The sequence below is a fragment of the Lagenorhynchus albirostris genome, chromosome 4 (genome assembly GCF_949774975.1).
Source record: "Lagenorhynchus albirostris chromosome 4, mLagAlb1.1, whole genome shotgun sequence".
Taxonomy (NCBI): Eukaryota; Metazoa; Chordata; class Mammalia; order Artiodactyla; family Delphinidae; genus Lagenorhynchus; species Lagenorhynchus albirostris.
This window is the reverse complement of record NC_083098.1, coordinates 47,194,068-47,219,709: the sequence shown is the minus strand read 5'-3', so window position 1 is coordinate 47,219,709 and position 25,642 is coordinate 47,194,068. Positions and strand designations below refer to the sequence as shown.

The 25,642-nt window shown below is 45.0% G+C and overlaps 1 protein-coding gene across 1 annotated transcript in view; it reads right to left on the bottom strand.

Moving 5' to 3' along the window:
• PPEF2 (protein phosphatase with EF-hand domain 2) overlaps nucleotides 1-25,642 on the bottom strand; it is a 45,544-nt gene that overhangs the window by 4,595 nt on the left and 15,307 nt on the right. Inside the window, exons 3-14 of the mRNA XM_060147219.1 lie at nucleotides 21,275-21,402; nucleotides 21,066-21,123; nucleotides 19,801-19,976; nucleotides 18,368-18,482; nucleotides 17,264-17,310; nucleotides 16,310-16,476; nucleotides 15,804-15,840; nucleotides 15,560-15,709; nucleotides 5,727-6,113; nucleotides 4,551-4,736; nucleotides 3,277-3,419; nucleotides 108-214 (exon numbers count right to left, since the gene is read on the bottom strand). Coding sequence (XP_060003202.1) covers nucleotides 108-214; nucleotides 3,277-3,419; nucleotides 4,551-4,736; nucleotides 5,727-6,113; nucleotides 15,560-15,709; nucleotides 15,804-15,840; nucleotides 16,310-16,476; nucleotides 17,264-17,310; nucleotides 18,368-18,482; nucleotides 19,801-19,976; nucleotides 21,066-21,123; nucleotides 21,275-21,402 — 1,701 coding nt within the window. The remainder of the gene's footprint in view (nucleotides 1-107; nucleotides 215-3,276; nucleotides 3,420-4,550; nucleotides 4,737-5,726; nucleotides 6,114-15,559; nucleotides 15,710-15,803; nucleotides 15,841-16,309; nucleotides 16,477-17,263; nucleotides 17,311-18,367; nucleotides 18,483-19,800; nucleotides 19,977-21,065; nucleotides 21,124-21,274; nucleotides 21,403-25,642) is intronic.

Here is a 25,642-nt window from a genome sequence, read left to right as displayed (position 1 = left end):
AAGGTCTTCTGGTCATTTAAACAAATATTTATTTGCTAATTACCTGAAACAGAGGGTTTTTTGGCCAGCTGCCCTCCTCTACGAATATTTCACTTGATTAGTCTTACCAGTCTTATCTTTATCATGCTTCTTAAATTCAACAAGAAGATCTGAGGAATGGGCAAATAACTTTTCACGTAGGGCTCTCAGAGCTGACTCCCCAACTCTGCTAATCCTGGGACAGGAGATGAAAAGGAACATTTTAAAACATTAGTATAGAGTAAATAGTCTTGGATTTTTACTAAGTTTCTCCTCTCTCTTTCTTAATGTCTCAACCTTCAAAGAGCTCGTCTCTTTTTTCTCCCCAATGCTCTCCTGCTTTGCCCTGCTGTGCACAGATAGGATCTGTCTGGGGGAGGCTGCTGTCCTTCCCAGTGTAGGACAGTGGTTAGAGCAGAAGTTCTAGAGAAACACCACCTTTGTGGTAAAGTTATCTAATTATACTGTACCTCATTTTCTCCATCTGCAAAATAGTGACAAAAATGGTACCTAACTCACAGGATTATTGTGAAGATTAAATAAGTAAATTCATGTAAAGCACTTAGAAGAAAGCCCGGCACATAGAAAGCACTCATCAAATGGTATCTGTTATCATAATCATATGCTTTCCTTGTAATTTATTATTACATTAAATAGTCACAGGGCAGGATTTATGAATAACAAAGTATCACTAAGTTAGTTTTCTTATGCTTACTGGGTCAACAGAGTAATGCTGGGCATGGTACTGGCCTAAAATGTGTTCAATAAATATCTGTAGTTGAATAAACAAGAATATAAAAAGAGATAAAAGGTAAATATGTACTTTGTCCTATGTCATTGAGGAAGCAGCCATTCTATAAATGACGACGAGATAACCTACCTTTTCAAGTGCTAAAAGTAAGAAAAAGGCCAAAACACAAACCCAAAATCCCCATTTTAATCATGTTTGATGAAAGTCTTGAAATTTAAGGTACCTAGCATAATGGTCTCCATAAACCCTCAGAAAAGTATGAGCTGCCTAAAATTCATCTCAGATTTCATGGGTATGTGAGCGTATGCGCTTTTTCTGGTGAGTTTGTTGTCTTATCAGAGGCTAAAAGAAGTATGGGACCCCCTAAAAGTTTAAGAACCACCGGTTTGAAAAGCATTTAAACTATTTCTGGTAAACTGTGCTCATTGATGGTTATCATGCAGGGATGGAGTATAGCAATGGCCTTGAGAGCTGCCTGGATGCACAAGGCTCTCTGTCCCTACGTCAAGCAGCGCATGTTGAGCTCTGCATGGATCATCTGATTAATCCTCCAACACCCGCTGAGGTAGGTACAACTATTATGCCCATTACAGTGTAAGTAACTAGCCCGAGGTCCCATAGCTAGTAAGGGGTAGGGCCAGAAATCAATCTTGACAAGTGGACTCCAGGATGGCTAAACTATTATCATGAGACATGGGTTTAAACCAAAAATAAATGGATTCTGAATGAGGGTTCCTCTAGGAAAAACACTTGATCTTGAGTTGATGGACACTGAGACATCCATTATGGTTGTCAGAGACATTTTCCTCTTTACTTCTTAGTTCTCTATTGTGGTCCAAATAGTTGGAATTGTTAGACAATTATAAATTAGGGGATGTTGTACTTGCTTTAATGCAATCAGTGAATATTTTTAAAAGGTGAGTGTTCTTTAATTATGGTATTAAAACATGTTATTTATAGGGTTCCCCACAGTGATTCCTTTTGCGGTGGGAACATCTAAATCACATGGAATCATGGTATTCCAGGTTCCTGGGGCCCACCCCTGGAGATTCTAATTTGGGAGGGATGGGATGAGGCTCCAATAAATGATTTTTTATAAAGCTCCAGAGATGATTCTGTAGCATAGTAGGTTTCACTATCATTTGGTGGGCTTAAATTTTCACATAATACTTCTTTTTGAGTGATGCTGGCTCTGATTGTGTAAAACTTGAACTCTTGAGTATTTAATAACTCGAGTGATTTAAAATAATGCACTTTTATGGCACTCATACAAGGCAGATATTAAATATTCCTGTATTCTTTTCCCACTAGATTTATGCTGACTTTAAAAAAATTACATTATTTCACTTTAAAAAAATTTTATTTATTTTTGGCTGTGTTGGGTCTTTGTTGCTGCGCACGGACTTTCTCTAGTTGCAGCGAGTGGGGGCCACCCTTCGTTGCGGTGCGCGGGCTTCTCATTGCGGTGGCTTCTCTTGTTGCGGAGCACGGGCTCTAGGCGCGCAGGCTTCAGCAGTTGTGGTGCGTGGGCTCAGTAGTTGCGGCGCACAGGCTTAGTTGCGCCGCGGCATGTGGGATCTTCCCAGACCAGGGATTGAACCCATGTCCCCTGCATTGGTAGGCAGATTCTTAACCACTGTGCTGCCGGGGAAGTCCCTATGCTGACTTTGTTTTGATTTCTAATTTAGTTTGGCTGATAATTAAAGAAGCTTGTTCAGCAGCACTGCAACTGTATCTTTCAGCAGCTTATATACTCTGGGGCCAGCTTCTCAGTGGGCAACAGCACTGTAGAGTTGTTAAGTATGTGGCTTCTGAAATAAGACTGTCTGGGTCAAGGCTTACTTTCACCACTTACTAGCTGTGTGGCCAACAGCCACTGATTTAACCTCTGTTCCTTAATGATCTCATCTATAAAACTGAAATTAGTAATGCTGTGTATTTTATAAGTTCATTGTGAAACAATATATAAATTCTTTACAATAACACTTAGTGTATAGTAAGCTCTCAACTAAGATTAGAACTCAGAATCATCTCAACAGAAAGCATTTAAGTAATATTATATGCTCTCTTCCCAGGAAGAAAGGAGCATTGTTAACAAATGTGTGCACTGAAATCCATCTGCTAAATCCCTAGATAGTGAAAGAACCTTTGTCTGTGGTTGACCAGGTAACATAAACGCTTTAAGGATGAAAGAAAAAGGAAGAGTGACCCTGGAAAGATTTAGTGGCCTGGTATATGGATTTCACCCAAGACATACCCACAGAGAATAATTTCTGCAGGAAGCAAATTTGTCCCTTCCATTAATGATGGGTAGGTGGAGATTTTAGAGTATATGGAGGAGAAAGAAGAGGCCCTGTTGTAATGTCTATTCCAGGTCCTACTGCTGACACAGCTAAATTTTGAACTCTGACTTAGAATTTGGAAAAATGTAATGACATTTGCACTTCAAAGTTTCCACAAACACTGTAATTCTGTCTTTCCGAAAATCATTCATTGAAAAGTCTTGCCTTTGCCTCATGGTAAGCGTGTGGGTTGCCTTGTTAGCTTGAAACTGCACAATGTGTGGGGTCAAGGCCGGCCCTAGTTTGACATAGGCTCCTCTGTTACTGCCAACTTCGTAGTAGTTGGAGGCAGAAAAGATGGTTAACACCTAAATGAAAAAAACAGGAAAGAGACGAGCATTCAGGTTCACTGAAGAACTCCTCACCCTCAACCCTACAGGGCCCAACCCAATTTCAGGGGTGGCTGTTCCTTCTTGATCTCGTCTATGTTTTTTTTTGTTTCGTTTTATTATTTTTTTTATCATCAATGCTAGTAGGGCAGGAGTTATGACTCAAGTAATAAAAACTTGAATTCTGATAGGACGTCCACAACATGTTTTCTTCACATTTTTATCCCAATCAAAAAGAGCAGGGGTCATAGAAAACACTTCATTTGGTTCGACTCAGAGGCAACCTAGGTCTGATTAACTGGGATGCCCATTACAACTAGCAGGCAGATCCGTTATTAAAGGTGGTGCGAGGCCTCACAGCAGAGTTTCCTTTGGAGTGTTGGGCCTGCTGAGACGTTCTGTGAAAAAAATTTCCATTGTCAAGACAATGGGAAATGCTAGACACTGTTATCTCTTCTTGGAGATTTACAATGAATAGAGGAAATTAAAGGCTCTCAGAAGTCCTGCAATAAAGAAACTTATACACCTGTTTAACATTCCTGTTAAACATTTCTTACATTAGTTGATGTCAAACTGTTTTCCTCAGCGTGGAAACCTGTAAGTCTCCTGTAGAGTTGGTATTTCTGGGCATTAGGCTAAGCAAACATTGTAGGATTTGGAGATGCCCAAAGATTTAGACAGGATGTTAATTACGCTCCTGAGGAGACAAACAATCCTGAATGCCTGCCTGGGGCTCAGTGCAGAGATCCTGTTACCCTATAGCGTAGTTTGAGACCTGTGACAGTAAGCAATGTGACAAAGAATAGAGATGTGGCTGGGAAAACACTGGGCCATATTTCCATCCATGAAATGGGACCATATCTGCCCCTCACTTTCCTCTCAGGGTATTGGTAGGTGGTGGCCTCAATCAAACTTGGGGTTTTAAAGAGGCTACAAAAGTCAAGGATAAATGACTGTAAAGGACCTAGTTACTTTGGGCAGGTGGATAGCAAGTGGATAACAACTGCGAGGCACAGCTGATAGTGAAGAGCTGAGAGCCTTAGCTCATCCATGTCCTGGAAGGGCAAAATGGACCGGACCACTCTTGTGCGATGGCAGAGGCCTGCCCACCTTGCGGCTGTGGCAGAACTCGTAGCCCTCGGGTTTGCACTCGTGCGAGCGGATCAGGAATTGCAGATTGTATTTCTGTAGCAACCGTTCTGTCACGTTAGGCCCAAAATAACAGCCACCTCCTCGAATGGTGTTGGCCTTGCAGCCCTCCTGAGCCATGGGGTCACTCCACAGTATATCCACCACCTAGAGAGAAAAGGCGTATTTTGCAAAAGGAGAGACTTGCATTTTAAAGTTTCAGTTCTAAGTCGATGTTGAGGTCCAGAGCGATAACTCAGGGAGAAGGTAACCCAGGCTCACCATCTCTCTCTTGGAGGTTTGTAGCCTCAGAGTCACCTGCGATTCCTCCTCTTTCTCACCACCCTCCATCCAATCCATCAGCAATTCTGAATCCTCTCCTTTTCTTTACTGAATGAGGCATAAGACGCTGCCATTTTTCGTGGGTCGAAAATGGTTGAACACCAATGAGTTCAGGTAGTCCTATTAGCACTACTACACAAGATCACCGGCAGCAGAATCTCCCACCTGGATTACAGGTCTCCCTGCCAAGGTCTTGGCCTGGGGAAGTAGCCCCCATTTGGCTGCCAGAGTCATCTATTTCGGCAAGCACTGTGCGCGCCTCCTCAATGTCCGTCCTCCTCCTTCCTAGCTAACAGAACTCTTCCTGGGGTATTTGGCATGGCAACGTGCCTGGCTAAATACTTGCTTTCGCACTCTCCCTTGCAGCTAGGGGTGGCCATGGGATGCAGTTCTGAAGATTTTGGAAAAGCCTTTAGTTGCCTGAAAACAGAAGACAGAAGCAGCCGATGCAGCCCTTCTGGCCTTGAGCCACAGCAGCCAACTGATAGATGTCAGATATATATAAAATAGCATCCCATAAATTGTGGCTGACCTTCTCAGCCCAGTGATGCTAGGTCACTAAACCAAGTTCACCCAGACGATACAGCCCACCTACTACATCTTCCCATCCTTTATAAAACTCCAAAGTATGAGTCATTAGGCAAATACCAATATCCTTCTGGAGTGTTCTAACCCCAGGGAGGGAGAGAAAGAGGGGCGAAAAAAAAACCCCACTCTGACTTTACATGCAAGGAGGAGATTCGTTCGGTTTTTCTGAAATCCTTGCTCCTTCCCCAAGGCAGCCAAACTGCAGAGAGCAGCGCCGGCCACACCTACCTGCCTCCACTCCTCCTGAGTGGGCTCCCGCCGCCCCTCAGCTTCCGGGTCCGCTTTGGATGCCGAGGGCAAGAGTTCCTCCTTCTCCTTGATCTCTGGGAAGCCCGCTTGCTGCCGACACCTCTCCAGCTCCAGGTCCACGGAGTGCCGCACCCAATGGGAGAGCTCCTTGGGGTCCAGAGGGACCCCGCAGGGGACGCTGGAGGAGCGCCCGGCTCTGTGGGCCTTCTGGGTGCTGGGGCGGAGGGGCGATGTGGGGAGAGAGTGGCTTTGGGGGAGAAACCACGGGGACGGTGTCCCGGCAGAGCTCGTCTGGTTGGCTTTTCCCTCCTCCTCCGCCTGTTTCTTATGCTCCTTTCTCGTTTTGCACCTCATGGTGGAAACAATCTAAAAATGTCCAGAGAAGATAACAGATGCTTCAGTGAAACCGTTGGTGCCTCTCACTATTGTGGCCTCTCCCGTTGCGGAGCACAGGCTCCGGACGCGCAGGCTCAGCGGCCATGGCTCACGGGCCCAGCCGCTCCGCCGCATGTGGGATCTTCCCGGACCGGGGCACGAACCCGCGTCCCCTGCATCGGCAGGCGGACTCCCAACCACTGCGCCACCAGGGAAGCCCCGGTTGGTCCTTTATGAGCAGCACTTTGGCATCAAGTCAGTGCTCCCCACATTGGGCTCCACGGATTGTCCCGGCAGTGACAAGGTCAGCAGAGAACTAGGAGTAAGCCTTTAGAAGCTTTTATAGCAATTTGATACGGCTATCATTCAAGCATGTAATCACTGGGCTTATATTTTTTGTTTGTATTTCAGTTTTCTAGTCATTCACATTTATTGTATTTTACAAAAGTATTGATCTGTGACAAATTAGACATTTATGAAACCTGGTCCTCCACCACAGATCATTGGAAAATGCTAACCTAGGTCATTGTTTCTAGGAACCTAGTGATTTTTAGACAAGGATGGGAAAGGGCACCTCTCAGGAAGGACAGCCCTTATCGACTTTCGTGTTGTTCCACAGACGCAAAAACAAAGGAGAAGGAATGCAGCCTATGGCTGAGAAATGTTGGAATGGGAAAAACTTGATGCTTACTGTGGGAGAGACAGCACTTACTGGCAGTTTACAGGAAGTGCTATCTTGTCTGCTGAGGAAGGACAAGGGAGGGGAAGGGAGGACCTGTTTTCAGCCTGGACCTAATCGGGAAGATACTCTTCTTGCCTAAGGGACTGAGTGTGGTCCCTCTCACTGCCTCAGAGTCATTATGGTACTGGGACCAAGCCAACAACGTAGAGGATACGAGCAGGAAGAATTCTTGATCATGAGAAAGAGAGGGCTCAGGCCACAGAGCAGAGCTGGGGCATCCAGCCAAAGGGAGAGAGCAGCCATTCCTGGGATGCCTGAGTGCCACCGTGAAGACTGGGGGCCACAATGTTCCACAAGGACATCAAGATAAAGGTCTGGTTCACAAGAGGAATTCTGTGCAAGTGTGTAATCAAGGAGCAAGAACTTTCTGCAAATAGGTCTAAGGGCTGATGTACAAGAAAGCCACGTCCTGGTGTAGACTGACTGTGGGCGGGAACAAAGACGGACACTCAGAGTGGCTCGGCGGTAACTGACTGACGTTTGAAGAGGGATCCAGATGGAAGAGAATAGAACAGAGGTTCTTCTCTAACGTTGGACAAGCACTAATTACTTCCTAGGCAGTTCCAGCCCTGGGCGTAGAGAGGGAAAGTCCACAAAATGTGAGTGGACTCAAAACCACCTCCTTTTCTCCTCAACTGTCTTCTTGCCAACTCACAGCCGAGGGCCAGTCCATCAGTCCCGCCCTTACGATCCTCAGGTAACTTTATAAGGATGTTATCTGCTTCAAGAGGCATCCCTAGGACTTCCCTGGTGGCGCAGTGGTTAAGAATCCCCCTGCCAATGCGGGGGACACGGGTTCAATCCCTCGCCCGGGAAGATCCCACATGCCGCGGAGCAACTAAGCCCGTGCGCCACAACTACTGAGCCTGCGCTCGAGAGCCCGTGAGCCACAACTACTAAGCCTGCATGCCTAGAGCCCGTGCTCTGCAACAAGAGAAGTCACGACAATGAGAAGACCGTGCACCACAATGAAGAGTAGCCCCCGCTCGCTGCAACTAGAGGAAGTTCCCGCACAGCAATGAAGACCCAATGCAGCCAAAAATAAATAAATTTATTTTAGAAAGAGGCACCCCTAACTTTTATTCTTAAGGGGAATAATAGTTTTAATATGTATTGAGCCTTTTCCAAATAGGTGCTATCCTTGGCCCTTTATAGGAATTCATTGATTAGCCCTCACCTCCCATGAGACAGCATCCTTACGGTACAGGTGAGAAAATTGAGGCACAGAGATACTAAGACTGCACCAGGACTGAATCCAGATATCTGAATTCAGAGCCCCTGCTTCTCCAATTTTCTGAAACTGTGGGTAATCATTAGTTAAATCCATTCCACCTATAACCTGCCTTCGCTAATCAAGGTTGTTTTAATTGTTGCTACAGAAGAGGAGTGTCCTCCGAGCAGTACACAGCCTAAATAAGACGCTTGCCTGAGTTGTTTTCTAGGAACTTGGAATCAGCTGCGTCTAGTTCGAGCTGAGCTGATTAAGACTGGAGGGGACCACTGACCCCTCAACTAGGCATGCACTAGGGTATTATTAGTGCCCTTTTGAAGGTGGAGAGGCCTGTGTAGCCTGGTTACACCTGCCCAGAACCATGACGACTGCACCTTTTTCTAATCACCTTTCCCCACACTCCTCACACCTCAGATGCCCTGCTGCTTTCTCCTATAAATCCATTGAGCACGTTGCCTTCAGGGAGGCAGATTTGAGATTTGTTCTCCCTCTCCTCACTTGGCTGCCTTGTCAATAAACCCTCTCTTTGCTGTAAACCTCAGTGTCTCAGCATTTTGGCTGCTATGCTAGGGCAAAAGGAACCTAGTTTGGGAACAAATATGGCAAGCCAACCAGGAGGTAAGTCCAGATGGACCTTTTGGCTGTGGTTGGTTGGCCCCTCGCAGTATTGAGAGCCTGTGGGTGAGTCCAAGCTGCTCTCTTGCCCGTTTTTTCCAGGGACCATCCTCTGGGTTTCCCTGGTGAGGTGCTGCTGACCTTCAGTGCTTAGTTTTGCAGCAAGGAGACAGTTTTGGGGATTTGGGGTTGGAAGACGTCTTTGGATGAGTAACCTTGTTAAAGAAATGCACCTGTGCTTAGATTGGTTGGCAATTCTGACCTCTATACCTGGGTTAAAGGCCCAGGGCTCTGATTTTTGGTTTTGTTTTGTCCATGTCCACCTATGGCCGATTGTCTTAAGTTGCTAAGGATTGGCAATTGGGGATTCAACTTCTTGGTGACTGTGGCAAGGACCCTTGGAAAAATTTCACTGCTGTGACCACCTGGAAGCAAAGCCTCTTCAAAAGGGGAAACATTAACTCAGTTCCCCCTTGCAGCCCTCTAGGCAACATTCTCCAAAACTGGGAGACTTTCAGTTATAAATTCACAGAAAAGGTTTTTTGTTTTTATGGGGGTTTTTTTGGTGACACTGCATGGCCACAATATCCTCAAGACCCTGGAACAAAACGGTCTGAGTGGATCCTTGAATTACGATTTTGCAACTAGATTTTGTAAATGGGAAGAAAAATAAGGTGAAATAATTTATGTATGGTCTTTTATGTTATTGTATCAGAATATTGATATGTTATTGTAAGATTATGGTCCAACAGGAAGGGAAGGCAAAGAAACCTGTTTTGCTTGATTCTAATGAAAAGGAAGATGACTTGCTATTAATTCAGTCGAACGCCGCTTCGACTGCTCCTCCCCCACCCTTATATGATGGTGCTGCTGTTCTTTCATCGCCAGCGCCTGAGTCAGACTCAGGTTCATCCCCACCCCTACCTCCCCACCCCCGTTAGATCCAGAAATAGGAACGGTCTTCCCCTCTCATACTGCGTACAGATCAGGGTACTCAGTTTGGCCAGGGAGCTACCCAAGCTCAGGTGGGGCAATATCTGTTAAGGTAAGTCCCGGTTGTGGGTGTGAATGCTGAGACCGGGCAGCCAATGGGACTGATCTGGGTCCACTCCCTCTTTTCAGCTTTAGATGTATTTAATCAGAAGAGTATGCCAACTTTAGAGAGATGACCCAAAGGGAATGGAAAATCTTTTTTCATCGATGTTTGCAACTCAGCCCAACCTGGGCAGATGTTCAAAATGTGTTAAATACCTTCCTCATTTCAGAAGAACTGGACAACTAGAATGGTGCTGGATAAAGCTAGGGAGGAGGCATGTTGGCTTCATACTGAAACCCCTGGCAACCGGGTACGGGCTGCAGCATGCGTAGCTGTACCAACAGTGGATCCTAATTGGGATGTGAATGCTGGGAATAGGCCAAAACTTGAACGTTACTGAGATTTCATTCTTCATTGCGAAGAGGGGTACCAAAACAACTTTTATTGGCCAGAGCACCCCCAATATACAGAAGAAACTGCAAAAGGTGGAAGGGGCTTTAGGGATGCCCATGTCTCAGCTTGTTGAAATTGCCTTTTTTTTAATGGCAGAGACCAGGTTCGGGAGAAAAGGGAACAACAGAGACGGAAACAACAGTCCATTCTGCTGGTGGCTGCCTTAACACAGGCAAGAGCTGGATCAGTTCAAGGACCCACACAAGGGACTCAGCGAAAGTTAGGCGGCCCCAAGCTTCCACTCGAATGGAGCGCCCCATAGTGGAACCCCTCCAGTGACACTGGAAAAGAGTGTCCCATCCTAAATAAGACTCTTGAAGAAGGTAAATAACAAGTGGCACACCAGATGCCCGAACTGAGAATGAGTGACCAAGAATGATGGGGCCCAGGGTTTCCTTTAAATCCTCTTAAAATCCATCAATATCTCTCCTACAGAGTCCCCAGTGATGATGAGGGCGGGAAATCAACTTTCAGGTTTTCTGACCAATTTGGGGCCACTCCCTTGGTTTTTAAATACCCAGCTTTCTAAACTTGCTTCTGAGATTGTGTTTTAGTAACTGGGGTGTCTGGAGAAATCTTGAAAAACTCTTTTCTCCTGCTGCTAGACTGCCAGATGGGGAAAACCCATCTGAAGTATAGCTTTCTATACATGCCTGAATACCCCATTCTCCTTCTGGGATGAGATTTACCAACTAAATTTACTGCCAAGGTTACCTTTGCACCTGGACGAATGGGTATTAAAGTATCACCAGAACAGGCTTGCGCACTGCAGGCTTTATTGCTCTGACCTTAAAGAGGACAGCTAGCAACGATTCTGGATGAGATACTGCAGGAAGTGAGTCTGCAGAGTGAGGTATGGGCAGATGGGAGGCCAGGGAGAGCAACGATGGCTAAGCCTAGACAGGTTAGACTTCACTCTGGGGCAAAAATTCCAAACTTAAAGCAGTAATCGTTAAAGGAGCAGGCAAAGTGTGGAATGCAACCCCTGTTACTGGCCCTCCTTGAACGTGATTTAATACGCCCATGCCGTCACCTTATAATACTCCAATTTTATTGGTCCAGAAACCAGGCACAGATGAATATCGGTTTGTGCACAACTTAAGAGCAATTAATCAAATCGTAGAAGATATTCATCCAGTAGTCCCTAACCCATATATTCTGCTCACTACTTTGTCCGGAGATTTTTGTTGGTTTACTGCATTAGAGTTGAAGGAGTCCCTTTTTTCTGTATACCCATGAGTTTTGAATCCCAAGAGTTGTTAGCTTTTGAATAGTAAGATCTAGATACAAAAGTTAACAGTACCATTGGATAGTACTTCTTCAGGGATTTAAAAATTCCCCCAGAAGGGACTTCCCTGGCAGTCCAGTGGTTAAGACTCCGTGCTTCCACTGCAGGGGGCGCGGGTTTGATCCCTGATCGGGGAACTAAGATCCTGCATGACGTGCAGCATGGCCAAAAAAAAAAAAAAATTCCCCCACAATATTTGGAGAAATCCTGGCAAAAGATCTGAGGGACCCTCAACTAACTGAGGGAGCCTTGATGCAGTATGGGGATAATATTCTGATTGCTAGTAAGACAAAGGACACCTCAGACCAGAATACGGTTTTGACTTTGAATTTTTGGTTGAATGAGGCTATAATGTGTCCAAGAAAAAGGCACACATTTTCTGCCCTCTGTCAAATATTTGGGTTTTGAACTCTCACAAGTGCAGAGAGACTTGCCCCCTGACAGAGGAAGCTCTAGTCAGGGCTGCCGTTCCCACTGCCGAGAGACAACTGCAGGGATTCCCAGGAATGGCTGGGTTCTGCCTCATTTGGATCCCCAACTTTGGACTCATTGCAAAACCCCTTTAGGAAGCTCTTAAAGGAGGAGACAGTGGATCTCAAGACTGGACTAGGGAAATGCCGTAAGGCATTCCAGGTTATCAAAGAAAAACTGCTAACGGCCCTGGCTTTAGGTCTTCCAGATAACATCAGAAAGCCCTCTGACTTATTTGTTCATGAGAGACAAGGAATCAGCCTTGGAATCCTGACTCGGAAACTGGGCAGCATAAGGAGGCCTGTTGCATATTTCTCAAAGCAGTTAGATACAGTTACTAAGGGATGGCCACTTTGTCTTTGGGCTATAGCAGCTACCTGTGACCTTTTACGAGAAGCAGAGAAATTTACACTAAAACAACCTACCACTGTGCATACCCATCACTGGGCACTTCTCCTCCTAGAACAGAAGGGAGGATATTGGTTAACTTCAGGAAGATGAGGAAAATATCAGGCTATATTATTGGATAATCCTAATGTTACTCTGAAAGCAGTCTCCACCTTGAATCCTGCCACTTTGTTCCCAACTAATATTGAAGAGCCTATTCAGTTAATTGCACAGGGCTATTCCAGCCATCTAGACCTGATGGACCAACCATTGGAGGACCCACTCCTTGAGATGTTCATGGATGGAAGCAGCTTTATGGACCAGGAACAATGCAAAGCTGGGTGTGCAGTGGTAAGTCATCCCAAAGACACTGGAAGCAGAAGCCCTTCCCCCACGTACCTCCTCACAAAAGGTGGAACTTATAGCCCTGATGAGAGCCCCCCCCATACAGGTAAAGATAAGAGAGTAACTATTTTCACTGATTCTAAAATATACTTTCTTGGTGGTCCGTGCTGGGGCCATTTGGAGAGAGAGAGGATGTGAACTGCAGGGAAGAAGGAAATTGGTATAAATAGACTTTTATACCAAAGAAATTTTAACCTTATTAGAAGCTGTCATGGAGCCAAAAGAATGAATGTCCACTGTCGAGGACATCAGAAATCAGATTGTCTGACTGCTCAAGGGAATAATCTAGCAGATCAGCAGCAAAGCTAGCAGCCAGGACTAAAACACCCTAGATCCCCAATGTTGGCCCTGATCCCCCGATGTGGATCTGACAAGATGCTAGCCAAAGTATTTTCCTGAAGACTTAAGGCCAATGAATGGGGATCTGATTGGAGTCCTGGCCATTCTCAGGATCCTGACTCTAGGAAGGGTGGGTTTATAACAGACATAGCGAGATCCTTGTACCTGAATGCCTTATGGAAGATGTAATACGTTATACACACCAGAGTACCCACTGTGGGAGAGATGCCACCCTCTAGTGGATTTAGAAATTCCTTACAGGACCAAACATGCAAAGGACAATTCAAAAGGTGATACAGAAATGCATGGCATGTGCTAAAAATAATCCTAAAACTGGGCCACTGCCATTAATCAAAGGAGTTCGGACTCCAGGTACTGGACTGGGAGAAGATCTTCACTGTGATGCCAAGAGCCACTGGAAACCTTAGGTGCTTATTAGTATTTGTGGACACTTTCACTGGTTGGGTAGAAGCATTTCCTTGCTGGTCTGAAAAAGCCTGAGGTTGTTAGAGCTCTCCTAAAAGAAATAATTCCTAGGTTTGGGTTACCTGTGTTCATTCAGAGTGACAATGGAGGGGCCTTTATAGCAAGAATAACTCAAAAAGTATCTAGAGTCTTAAACCTTTGTTGGAAAGTACATGCTTCTTGGCGACCCCAATCTACTTGCAAACCGGAAAAGCGGAATCATACTCTTTTGTGATGAGGAATGATGAGGAAAAGAGGAATCATGTAACTAAACTTTGTCAGATTAATTTAACCTGGGATAAAGCCTCACCAGTTGCCCTGCTTTGAGTGAAGGTAGACCCTACACGCAGGCTCCAGTTGAGCCAACTATGAAATGTTGTCTGAGAGACCCTGCCATTGTTCCAGAAATGGTTTGAGATCCAGAAGGAATTCAAATTAAGGAACGTAGAGAATGTCAGGTGTGTAGAATCGTTGGCAGCTACTCTAACTGCTCTATATGAGTTTGCTTCTAGCAGGTTAATGTTTCCTGCAGATGTTCACCTGTGCCACTTTTGTCCTGAAGACTGGGTCCTGCTGAAATCTTGGAAGAATAAACATCCAGGAGGCCATCTCCATCCTTGCTGGACTGGACCTTATGAGGTGCTACTCATGACCCATTCCCTGGTGAAGTTGAAGGGATTAAGCCAAGGATCCGTCACACTCAAGTTAAGCTGGTCCCACAGAGATCAATGGAGCCACCGTATCCTGCCTACAGGAATGTATTGACACTACATTCTGACCAATGGGATGAGAGCAGAAGAGATGTATGCAACGTCTTCATTATGCTTTAAAGGGTAGGATATTCTTTTTCCCTTCGTTCTTCTATTGTATTGCCTGGAACACAGATGCGGTGGCAAGCTGTGCAGACGAGGGCGCGGGGATGACACGCTAAGGATGGCAGGGAACAAGACCTAAGAATCCTTGGTCCCTGGACAATCTAGTAAACAAAGGTGCCACACTAGCCAAGAAGTGCATGTTCCCAGATGCAAACCCAGGTTTCATAAATGAAACACTCTTTCATTTATGTCTCATAAAATACTTTTATACCGATTAGCGTTGCCCAAAGTAGACTGGCTTGTGTGTAATGACTTCTCTGTCTTTGGAACTGCTCAGGCTACTGTTGTCAAGGATGTCATAGCTGGGATTCCTGTGTGGATGGGCAGTGGAGGAGAGAGGCTATAGGAAGATACCATTCAAGTGTAAGAGTCTATGATTAAAAGGAAACAGAACCTTTGCTTTTTTTTGGCCACACCGTGCAGCTTGCGGGATCTCAGTTCCCAGACCAGGGATTGAACCCGGGCCATAGTAGTGAAAGCACCGAATCCTAACCACTAGACCACTAGGGAACTCCCTAGAATCTTTGCTTTCTAGTTTTCCACTTCCAAAATGAAACAGAAGATCAAGACCTATTCATATGGCAGTATAATGTACTGTGTCTTTGATTCTCACCCTCCCCCTGCTGGTTATGGTAAGTTCCTTTAAGGCAAGTACCATCTCTGGTTATTTTTGTATTTCTGCTAGCACTTCCCTTGCATAGAGTAAGCAATTAAAACATGGTTGTTGAGTTGAACTGCAATTGATCTTCATCTTTGTATCTGCCAATAGCATACTCCCTGCATGTAGTAGGCCCTCAATATACCTTTGAGTTTAACGGAAGATGATCTGAAGTATTTAGGAAATGGAGGCACATCAGGTGGAGTGATGGAGGGGTAGTGATTAGAATTACCTAGATCAGGAATGGCAAACATGGCACTAGCTGCCACGCCCTACCGTCACGTCCACGGCAAACATTAACCGATCACAGCACGCTTGCACCAGCTGTGGACTCCCAATCCTCCGTTCAGAGATTGAATGGCTTTATCAGTCAAATGGAGTCAGCATGGAGTCAAGATGACGTTTGTTTTATGTTGGCAGTGACACCTGGCATTATAGTGAAATCTGCATTATTTTAGCACTCAGTCAGTACCTTGTGCCTGTCTAGTTTAGCCAAGAACTCCAAGTCAGTCATGTCTGACACTCCACCATGAAGAATCAGGACTTTCTCATCAACCAGCGTGGCCAGCGGAAGCCAGCAGAACACATCTTGCAGTAGTTTTAGTATTTTCTTGCCGTGTGTCTAAAAAAATGACATTAATATGATATTAAGTTTCAGATAATTTACTCAACTTATCTGAACTAAGAGAAGCTTTTGCTTTTTAAAGGCAGCGTACCTTATATTTATGCATCACTTCCTTTGTGAAACCATATCTAGAGTTAGAAGCAGAAACAGATTTTAGATTTAGTGGTATTAGTTATAGCATGCTTGCATTTTTATAAAAACGCATACTCTAGATGCATCTACTTAAATATATGGAAAAGACACTGAGAAGTAATTGCCAAAATGTTTAAAATCATACCATTATCTGTGGGTAGAGATGTGGGATATTTTCATTTTCTTTTGCTTATCTATATTTTCTACTTTTTCTATAGTGAACCCTTATTGTTTAGATGATAAAGTGTATGGCTATGTGAAAACAAATGTAATGGTTTTATCAGAACAGTAGGATATTGTATAAATTTTTAAAAAATCTTTTAAAATGGTATATGTTGTGTATTCCACTTTATAAGATTGGAAGACTCCTTTAAAAAGGCATCTAACAAATAAGAAGCTCTGGCAAAATAACTTCACAATCACAACAAGTAAGGATCAAATCCCCAGTCATGTTTTGCTTTGTACCGTAAGTTCACCATATGGTCCTCGTGGTTTCCTCGGTTGAGATGGAACTCTTTTGGGTAAACCAACATGAAGGCAAAAAGAACCATCAGGATCTCTACTGAATCCTTCCCTCGATCCACAAAGTCGCCGTTGAACACATAGGCCCGCTCTGGTGACGGGAGGCCGTTCTTCCCAATAAGGAGAGAAGTCCGAGAAGAGGCAGTGGAAGGAAGGGAATAGGAAATTGGGTCAAGCCAGTGTGCATCTGACAGTCATGTCAGGCCTGAAAGCCAATTCTGTGCTGTCTGGCTCTCTTCCAAACATGAAATGTCAGTAAAAGATGGGAATATTGGAAATATTTTGTATTAGTCTCGTATTTCCTTTCTAGCCAGGCTGAGGTTATGACATGCTCATCCAAATAAACGCGTTATCCAAAGCCACACTGTTGCCAGGTGGTCTGTGCAAAGGGCACTGAACTTGTAATTCCAAGCCCCGTTTTAAGTTATGGCCACTCTGTCCTTAACGAGCAATAATAACAACAGCTGCCATAGATTTCTCAGGATTTAACAAGACAATACATCAGAAACTGCTTAGTGTTAATTACATTAATAGAATATTTATATAGCTTGTTACATGCTCTGTATTTGATAACTAAAAATAGATATGAAAATAGCTTTTGGTTGCTTTGATACTAAACAATTTATCTATTTAGTAACTGATTTTCTTTTTTCCAAATAATGATTCCTTCTCTTTATTAACCTTAGATTTTGTATTTTTTAAACAGTTTACAAAAATACACTAGGATATAATGCAGTGATGACTTTTACACTACACATTTGCTACATAGTAGCAAATATTTTTCTAAAATATTTTAAAATCCAAGTAATAACTTAAGCATTTCTTTAATGAAGACTGTATTTGAACTTCTAAATTAAACCTCAGAGCAAGACAGGAACATAATTTGAGCGTTCATACCTTATAAAATATAAAGATTAAGTCATCCAACTGGCCGTGTAAATCTCCTAACAAAGACAGAAAAACGTCAGTTTTGATTGGTCTTCACCATTGTTTCTAATTTTTTATTATAAAAAGGAAAACACCCAGTGTATACCTACAACTAATACAGTATTATGCCAGTTATATCTCAATTCAAATAAAAGGAAAATACCCAGGAACGCCTGACAAAGAAACTTATGCTTACTCATTTTTCCATATATAAGATAGGGATAAATATTAACTTCCCTTGTTGCAGGGATAGTTAATATTGAAAGCAGAAAGCACGATATTTCTCCTGTGCGATTACCATGAACAGTAAATGACTTATGTTTTCACTGAAGCAAAAATGGGACAGAATAGTGCAGGGTTGAAAACCTGGATGAGAACTAGAGATATTTTTGCCCCACCTAAAGCAAGAAGCTGCTACTCACGGGTCGGTGTTACAAGATTTTAAGAAGTTGGAAATCTGGATTTTAATATGAAATCCTCCAATTTTCAAACGTTGGAAGCTAATGTTAGAAATTTAAGAACATTCTGAGGCAGACAAGACATACTGCAGGCTGCCCGTTTACAATCCCTGGTGTATCACCGTCTCCCCTAAGTTCAAGTGCGGGGCATCAGTCTATAATGGTTATTAAAACATTACTGAAAACATAAGGAGATGGAGAAGATTGTCAGCAATAGGATTTCTCTCTGGAAGACGAATAAACGTGGCTGGAAGGAATAATTTGCTAGGCATTTAGGCCTTTTCAAGTCCAGTAAGTAAGTAAACCGTCTTCTAACAAGGGAAGGTCTGGGTATTTGCTAGGATTTTGTTCTGAATAGAGAGGAGGTATTTGGGGCCAAATCTGAATCTCTGGGAAAAAACAAAGCAGAGGCTGGGCCCCCTCACCCCACAGTTCTCCTTCACGGCACCACCCCTACCTTAAATAACTGAGGAGTAAATATGTAAATGTAATCAGTGTGAAGGCGTGAACCCGGCCTGCCCGAGTGGCCATCGGGTCCCCTCCAGCCCTCCTGCCCCTCCCTGATCACAGGCAGAGTTTTCTGGTTCGTGAAAAGCCGTTTCTGACTGGCTCTTACCACATACTGTGATTTCCTCGCTGTAACAGGTGGAGACCCGGTTGATGTTTGGTAGTTGTACCAGATGTTTCCTGGCTTCATACAAAAGATTCAAGACATAGCGAGCGTGGAGCCTCTACTAGGAGGAAGAGGAGGGATGGGACAAAACAACACATACTTGTGAGGGAAGATGGGCCTCACCTTTACTGCTTAATGACCCCAAGACCACAAAAGTGACCCCAGTAAACTGCTCCTGGGACCCTCCCTATGCACAGATCCTTTCCTTCTCACCCATCTGTGCCCTTGTTTGTGCTTTGCATTATCCCCCAAATACTGAACTGATGTCCTCTTTCCTACCTACTCTATGTAACCCCTGCTTGCCTTGAGCTTGGGAGAAACACAGGACTGTCTCAGCAAAGTATGAATAAGTGCATGTATATCGATGGTATCGGTGATCCTGACATGACTGGGAAAATCGTCCCAGCTCTTCCTCCAATGAATAATCTTCATATGAAAAAGGGGAAGGATTGGAATCTGTCATAAGAGCCAGAATCTGACCACTTCTCACCAGTTCCACCTCTACCACCCGGGTTTCAAGCCACTATCATCTTTCGCCTAGACTATTGCAGTAGCCTCTTGCCTGGCCTCCCTGCTTCAGCCCTTGCTCCCAGTACTCTATTCGGCAAACAGAATGATTATATTAAAGGGAAAGCTGGATTATATCATTTCTGCGCTCATTGTCTCCCCATCTCTTTCAGAATCAAAGTCCACCCTACTCACCTCTCTGTCTCCATCTTCTCATAGCAGTTCCCTGGTTCCCTCCTCTCCAGCCACAATGGCCTTCCTGATGTCCCCCGAGCAGTCCAGGCAAGGTCCTGCCTCAGGGCCTTTCCATTTGTTCCCTCTGCCTAGAACGCATTCCCCAGACGTCCACATAGCACCCTCTCTCCCCACCTTTGACCTTTGCTCAGAAATCACCTTTTCAGTGACACCTTCCCAGACCACCCTGTAAAATTGCTCTCTCTCCCACCTAGAACTTAGTTTATGCTTTGACATAGCTCTGTCACCTAATATATTAATATATAAATATTACTCATTTGTTATTTATTATCTGTCTCCCCACTAAAAATCTCAGCCCCACGAGGGCAGAGATTTGTGTCTGTCTTGTTCACTGTTCAGTGCCTAGAAGAGTAGCTGCACATAGCAGCACTCAGCAATCATCTGTGGGATGAATGAACATAGAGATTACGTGATGGGGAGGAGGGATTTTCAATACATAAAAACTGGCTGATCTATCACAAGGTCCTGGCTAAGAAAAGGGCAAGCGGATCTCTCTGACGGATCCCTGACACAAACACCCTAAATCCAGGACCATTCCTTCTGCACTGTGTCTGCTCTACTTCTACACATTCCGTGGAATTGGTGGTGACCCAGGTCCCCCGGGGGGAGCTTACTTGTTTCACTCGGAAAGCTTCCACCAGAGCAGTTGCATGGTCGGGAAGGAGCGGGAAGGAGAGGCGTGGCCCCGTGTAACTGTCCGGTACCTCGATGGATTCATAGTCCCTGCAATTCTCCATCTCGGAGTCCTGGGGGGATCTCTCTTCAGTGAACATGCGGTTCAGGAAGTCCCCTAGTCAGGACAGAAAGGGTGGGCCGGCTTATGAGACAGACCTGCAGGCACAGGCAATGGAGAATTCATTCCCTGGACCATACTTGAAGTGGGTCCTGGCCAGTCTGGCTTCGGCTCCAGCACAGGAGAGGAGAAAGTAAAGGGCAAAGTGATGACAAATTAGAATGGGCGGGAGAAAGGTTACGACGTTATTATGTCAATTCCATTCTACTTTTTTTTTTTTTTTTTTTTTTGCGGTACACGGGCCTCTCACTGTTGCAGCCTCTCCCGTTGCGGAGCACAGGCTCCGGACGCGCAGGCTCAGCGGCCATGGCTCACGGGCCCAGCCGCTCCGCGGCATGTGGGATCTTCCCGGACCGGGGCACGAACCCACGTCCCCTGCATCGGCAGGCGGACTCTCAACCACTGCGCCACCAGGGAAGCCCTCCATTCTACTTTTATTTTAAAAGATTGCCTTAGAAAGTACAGAAATTTACAGGCCTAGGCTGGTAGGCAGGAGGAAAGCGAAAACTGCGGTGGAAAAAAAGTTCACGGGCATTTCTGGTGTACTTAGTGAGTGTGGCAGATGCCTCAGACTTTCAGGCAATTCATTTCCAAATGCTTTCCCTGCATCTCTGCCTGAGGGCTTTGTCCCTGGATCTGCAGAGAGCCCTGCATGGCAGGCCAGACCTGCGTGAACAACCCTTCCCGTCCGCCCCTCCCAGCAGCCTTCTACCATGACTCTCGGGCGTTGAGACTCCAGTTCCCTCTGCCTTCAGATGGGATACTTCCCAGGCTGCGTTTTGCACTATTTCCCAGGTACACTGCAGGTTTAGTAACCCACCCTTTTTTGCCTGCCTCCCCTTTCCTGAATCCCTTCTCCACTCCCTCCCCACCTCCCAGTGTTTCCTGTATTTACCAAATAAACTCCTTGCACCCAAACTTTTGTCTCCAGGTGTGCTTCTAGGAGAACCATTTATTTGTCAGCCTCCTCGCTCATTCCCTGGCTGTCACCAGATTCACATTTCCCCTCCCTGTGCATCCCACACCTCACCCCGATGTCTTTGACCCTGAGACAGGAGGACCGGCCATGTGGCCGTTCATACTCACTCTCGTTGTGATTGTTGGGGGTGAAGTGATCCACAAGGTAGCTGAAGAAATTGTGGAGCTGCAGAAAAACCCAAGAAGACGTGGCTTTAGAGACAGAAAGAGAACCCAGGAGTGGTCCAGATCAGCTGCACCTTCTAGGCACCTGGGCCTTGCTGTGTGGGGCCTGGAAGGCAGAGCTGGAGGTGGCCCCATCCCACATCCCATCGCACCTTGACCTGGTCTTGCTGCCCAGCATACTCTATAGACTGGAAGATGCTCCAGGTGCAGTGCCGCCTCATCTCCAGGCGGGCCATGTAGCGCCGGTACCATCTCTGGATCAGGACCGCTGCCTTGAAGGCTGTGACACAGATGGAGAAGCAAGCCTGTGAGGTGGGACTCCCTGGGCCTGCGGGGGGAGGTGGGGGGGTGCCTCTCCCACTGTCACATGGGGACAAGATGGTAGGGAAAGCACTATATTCTGCCACCAGTAGGAAGGATTTGCCTCACTGCTGGCCGGGGTGCTCTTTTCCCCATTCCCGCCCCCATCCGTCCTCCATTCTTACCTATTACTTATACTAAAATCACTGGAGGACTATTGGAATTCCCACTTTTTGATGAAAACATTTATATGTGTAGAGATGCAAAGGTTGGATTCTGAGAAAGAGATGTAAACTGGGGAGGTTGCAAGGTTGCAGCATCCTTGAGGAGTAGGATGATGCAGATACTACTCAGCCATAAAAAAAGAATGAAATTTTGCCATGCGCAGGAACACGGATCGACTTGGAGGGCCTTATGCTCAGTGAAGTGAGTCAGAGAAAGACAGATACTGTATGATATCACTTATATGTGGAATCTAAAACATATCAATACAACAAACTAGTGAATATAACAAAAAAGAAGCAGACTCACAGATAGAGCAAACTAGTGGTTACCAAGTGGGGAAAGGGAAGGGGGGAGGGGCAATAGAGAGGAAGGGGAGTAAGAGGTACAAACTATTATGTATAAAGTAAGCTACAGGGATATAGTGTACAACATGGGAAATATAGGCAATAGTTTATAATAACTGTAAATGGAAAGTAACCTTTAAAAATTGTGTTAAAAAAACATTCAAATGCAAAAAAAAAAAAAAAAAGGATGGGATGATGCAGGGATCAGAGGGTGGGGAGGACATTTTGATACTGCAACAATAGACAGGATGTCAGGAGTCTGGTTCTGGGCCTGGAACTGCCCTGACCAGCGATGTGGCCTCAGGCAAGTCAACTTTCTGGGCCTCAGTGTCCTCATCTGGAGAAAGAGATGAACTAGATGATAACTGGGGAGAAGAAACACACACACTACATACTATCATGTCAGGTGGTGGTCAGTGCTTGATATCCCCAAATTCCTTCTATCCCTGTGGCTTTGTGTCCCCATCACAATACACCCGGGACTGTGCTGACTATACAATCCGAAGGGCAGCCTTTGCTTCTCCTTTTGCCAGGACCTGTGCTGGGTGATCGTGTACTGCAGGATGGCATGAGTAGGTTGAATTCTTCCTATGAGCTCTAGAACCTGCAGTCAAGTACTGCTGCCAGAGAAGAGGAAAGCTGTCCACGTGAGTGACTAGATTCTCCTTAAGCTCCTGGGCCTGAATGTGCCACCAGGGATGAATGGAGCCTTTGTGGATAAAGCTGGATTGCAAAGGAAACCCAGCAGGTTCACTCAGGTCAACCTTGTGAAGAGTAGACAGATTGATTTAATACGCCTAACTTGCATTAGAGAGCTAATGGAATTCCTACTGATGTCCCTAAGAGGAGATGAGATACAATAGTGAATGGGAAAAGAGAACTTGAGAGAAATTTAAGCAAAGCTGAATTTGGTTTTCTGTGAGGAAAAAATGTCATACACTAAGTATGTCCCAAAGGCACCCACGAAATAATAAGTGATGAGGATTGAATTCTGTAAATCCCCATTCAGCGTAGTGAATGAAACGCCCAGAGTAAGCGGTACTCAGCTAAAGTAACAAGTCATGGGAAACACCCAGACATCTGCACCTCACCCTAGACCGACAGCATCAGAATCTCTACAGGGAACCCAGGAATCTGCAGGTTTAACAAGCTCCATGAATGATCCTGACTTGTGCTGAAGGGTAGGCATCACTGAGGAATATCATGACCTTCAAGTTTCCGTGAACATGTTGTTGGCTAACACCTTGCCTCAAGCATTTTAAGGCGAGTGCTGCCCACCAGACATACTAACCTCAGTACCTCTTCAGCTGCTCAGGGTAGGCAGACCAGGCAGTGCCTCTGTTTCTCCCTTTTATTCTCCCTCCCAATCCTCTGTCTAGGGCCTGGGTTCCATTGACATGGGTGCTGTGAGGCTGTAGCCTAGTTTAAGGACCTCGACCCCATCCTCCCTTCCCATCAGTGCAATACTACAGGCTTGGGCTCCTCTTCCTCAGCCTTGTGCAGACTAAATCCTATGGCAAAAGTTACAAATACACCTGGCTGTTAAAATTCCACCACTAAGGACAAGGCAACCATGTGGGGAGACAGAGGCCAAGGTGAAGAGCCGTCCTGGAAGCAGAACCTCCAGCCCCAGCTGCCCTGAGGATCACAGACAAGCCATCTAGCTGGGCCCTTTGCAAATTCCTGACCCACAAAATCATGAGTGGAATAAAATGATTGTCTTAAGCCACTCAGTTTTGGGGTCGTTTGTTACGCAGCACCAGATAATTGGAATGGGAATTGTATAAATGTTTTATAAAATTATAAAGCAAAGTTAAATCAAAATTTAAAAAATATATCAATCTCTGAAAAGCAAAAGTCAAACAAGTGAATCTAATCTTGTACAAGTTAGTGGCATAACCACACAGAAAGGAGTTCTTTCAAATGATTTGAAAATTCAGTAAGTTGTATATGCCTAGTGGATGTACTCAAAGGACAAAAAGAACTACAAAGAAATCTTAAAGAGTTTTCAGTAATCATATCGTTATAATAGTATTGTTATTATTTTTCAGAAACTTTTTTATATACTATAGGACAAAGTAAATAATACCACATCAGTATCATTAGGGAAAAAAGGGTTTTTAAAGAGAAAGGAGATATAGATATAATATCATATCAAAGTTAAGTAAAAATATTGTGATCCTAAATATAAACTGGTCATTAAAATAATACATATTTTCTGGATCTGGTCACTGAAAAGGTGTAGAAAATAATGACCAACCTGGTAGCAAACACCCCAAGCTCTGGAGAAATAGCTATTTCTGGTCTGGAGCCAAAAATATGCAAGATGAGCCTGGGACCTATTGCCAAACTAGAAAGGAAGCCATGAGCTTATAAAGTTGCTTAGGCTTATATAAACAAGGTGCTGTCACTAGTTCCCTTGCTTCTTCCTTCATCTCTGGTTGCCTCTCCTCGGCCTCTTTCGTTGGCTCATCCTCTTCGACCGATGCTTAATAAGTACTGGAGTCCCTCATGGCTCTGTCCTAGGCCCTGGTCTCCGACCTGACTTTACTGTCACTCTAGGCTACTTCAGTGACCCCCATGGCTTCAACAATCACCCGTACTCTGACGCCTTCCAAATGCATGTATCTCCACCAACGTCTCCAAAATCCAGATCTGAATATGCAACTGCCTACTCAGCACATCCACCTGCATGTTGCATGGGCATCTCAAACCCAGCGTGTATAAACTCAGCACCTTCCTTCTACTCGAGCTTGGTTCTTCTCCATTATCTTTATGTCAGAAATTGGCATTATCATCTGCCCATGTTTGCTAGCTAGAAACCTGGAGGTCATTCTTGATCCATCCTTTTCCCCAACCCCACACATGTCATCAGGTGGATCCTATCAATTCCACCTCCTGAATATTGTTGGAATTCACCCTCTTCTCTCCATCTCTACTGCCACCAACTCTGGACCAAGGCATTATCGTCTCCTGCTTAGATGACTTTAGTAGCTTCTAAATTGTTCTTCCGGGCTTCCCTGGTGGCCCAGTAGTTAAGAATCCACCTGCCAATGTAGGGGACACGGGTTCGAGCCCTGGTCCGAGAAGATCCCACATGCCGTGGAGCAGCTAAGCCTGTGCACCACAACTACTGAGCCTGCGCTCTAGAGCCCATGCACCACAACTCCTGAGCCCACGTGCTGCAACTACTGAAGCCTGCACGCCTAGAGCCCGTGCTCCGCACCAAGAGAAGCCACCGCAATGAGAAGCCCGCGCACCACAACGAAGAGTAGCCCCCGCTCGCCACAACTAGAGAAAGCCCGCGTGCAGCAACGAAGATCCAACGCAGCCAAAATAAATTAATTTATTTTTTTTAAATAATTAATAAATAAATAAATTTTCTTCCTTCTACTCTTACCACCACCATCCAGCCTGTCTCAATCCCTTCTTCATGGAAGCCAGAAGGTTATTTTATGTATGTAAATCTTATTCTAGAACTCCCTGTTTTGAATTCTTCAGTGGTTCTTCTTGTCTTTAGGATAAAGTTTAAAATCCTACAAGCTCCTGAGTGACGTGGGCTCTGCACACCTCAGCAGCCTCATGCCATGTCACCCTCCATCTTGTTCACTTCAGACCACTCAGTTCCTTGAATATGTCTCTCTCCTTGCT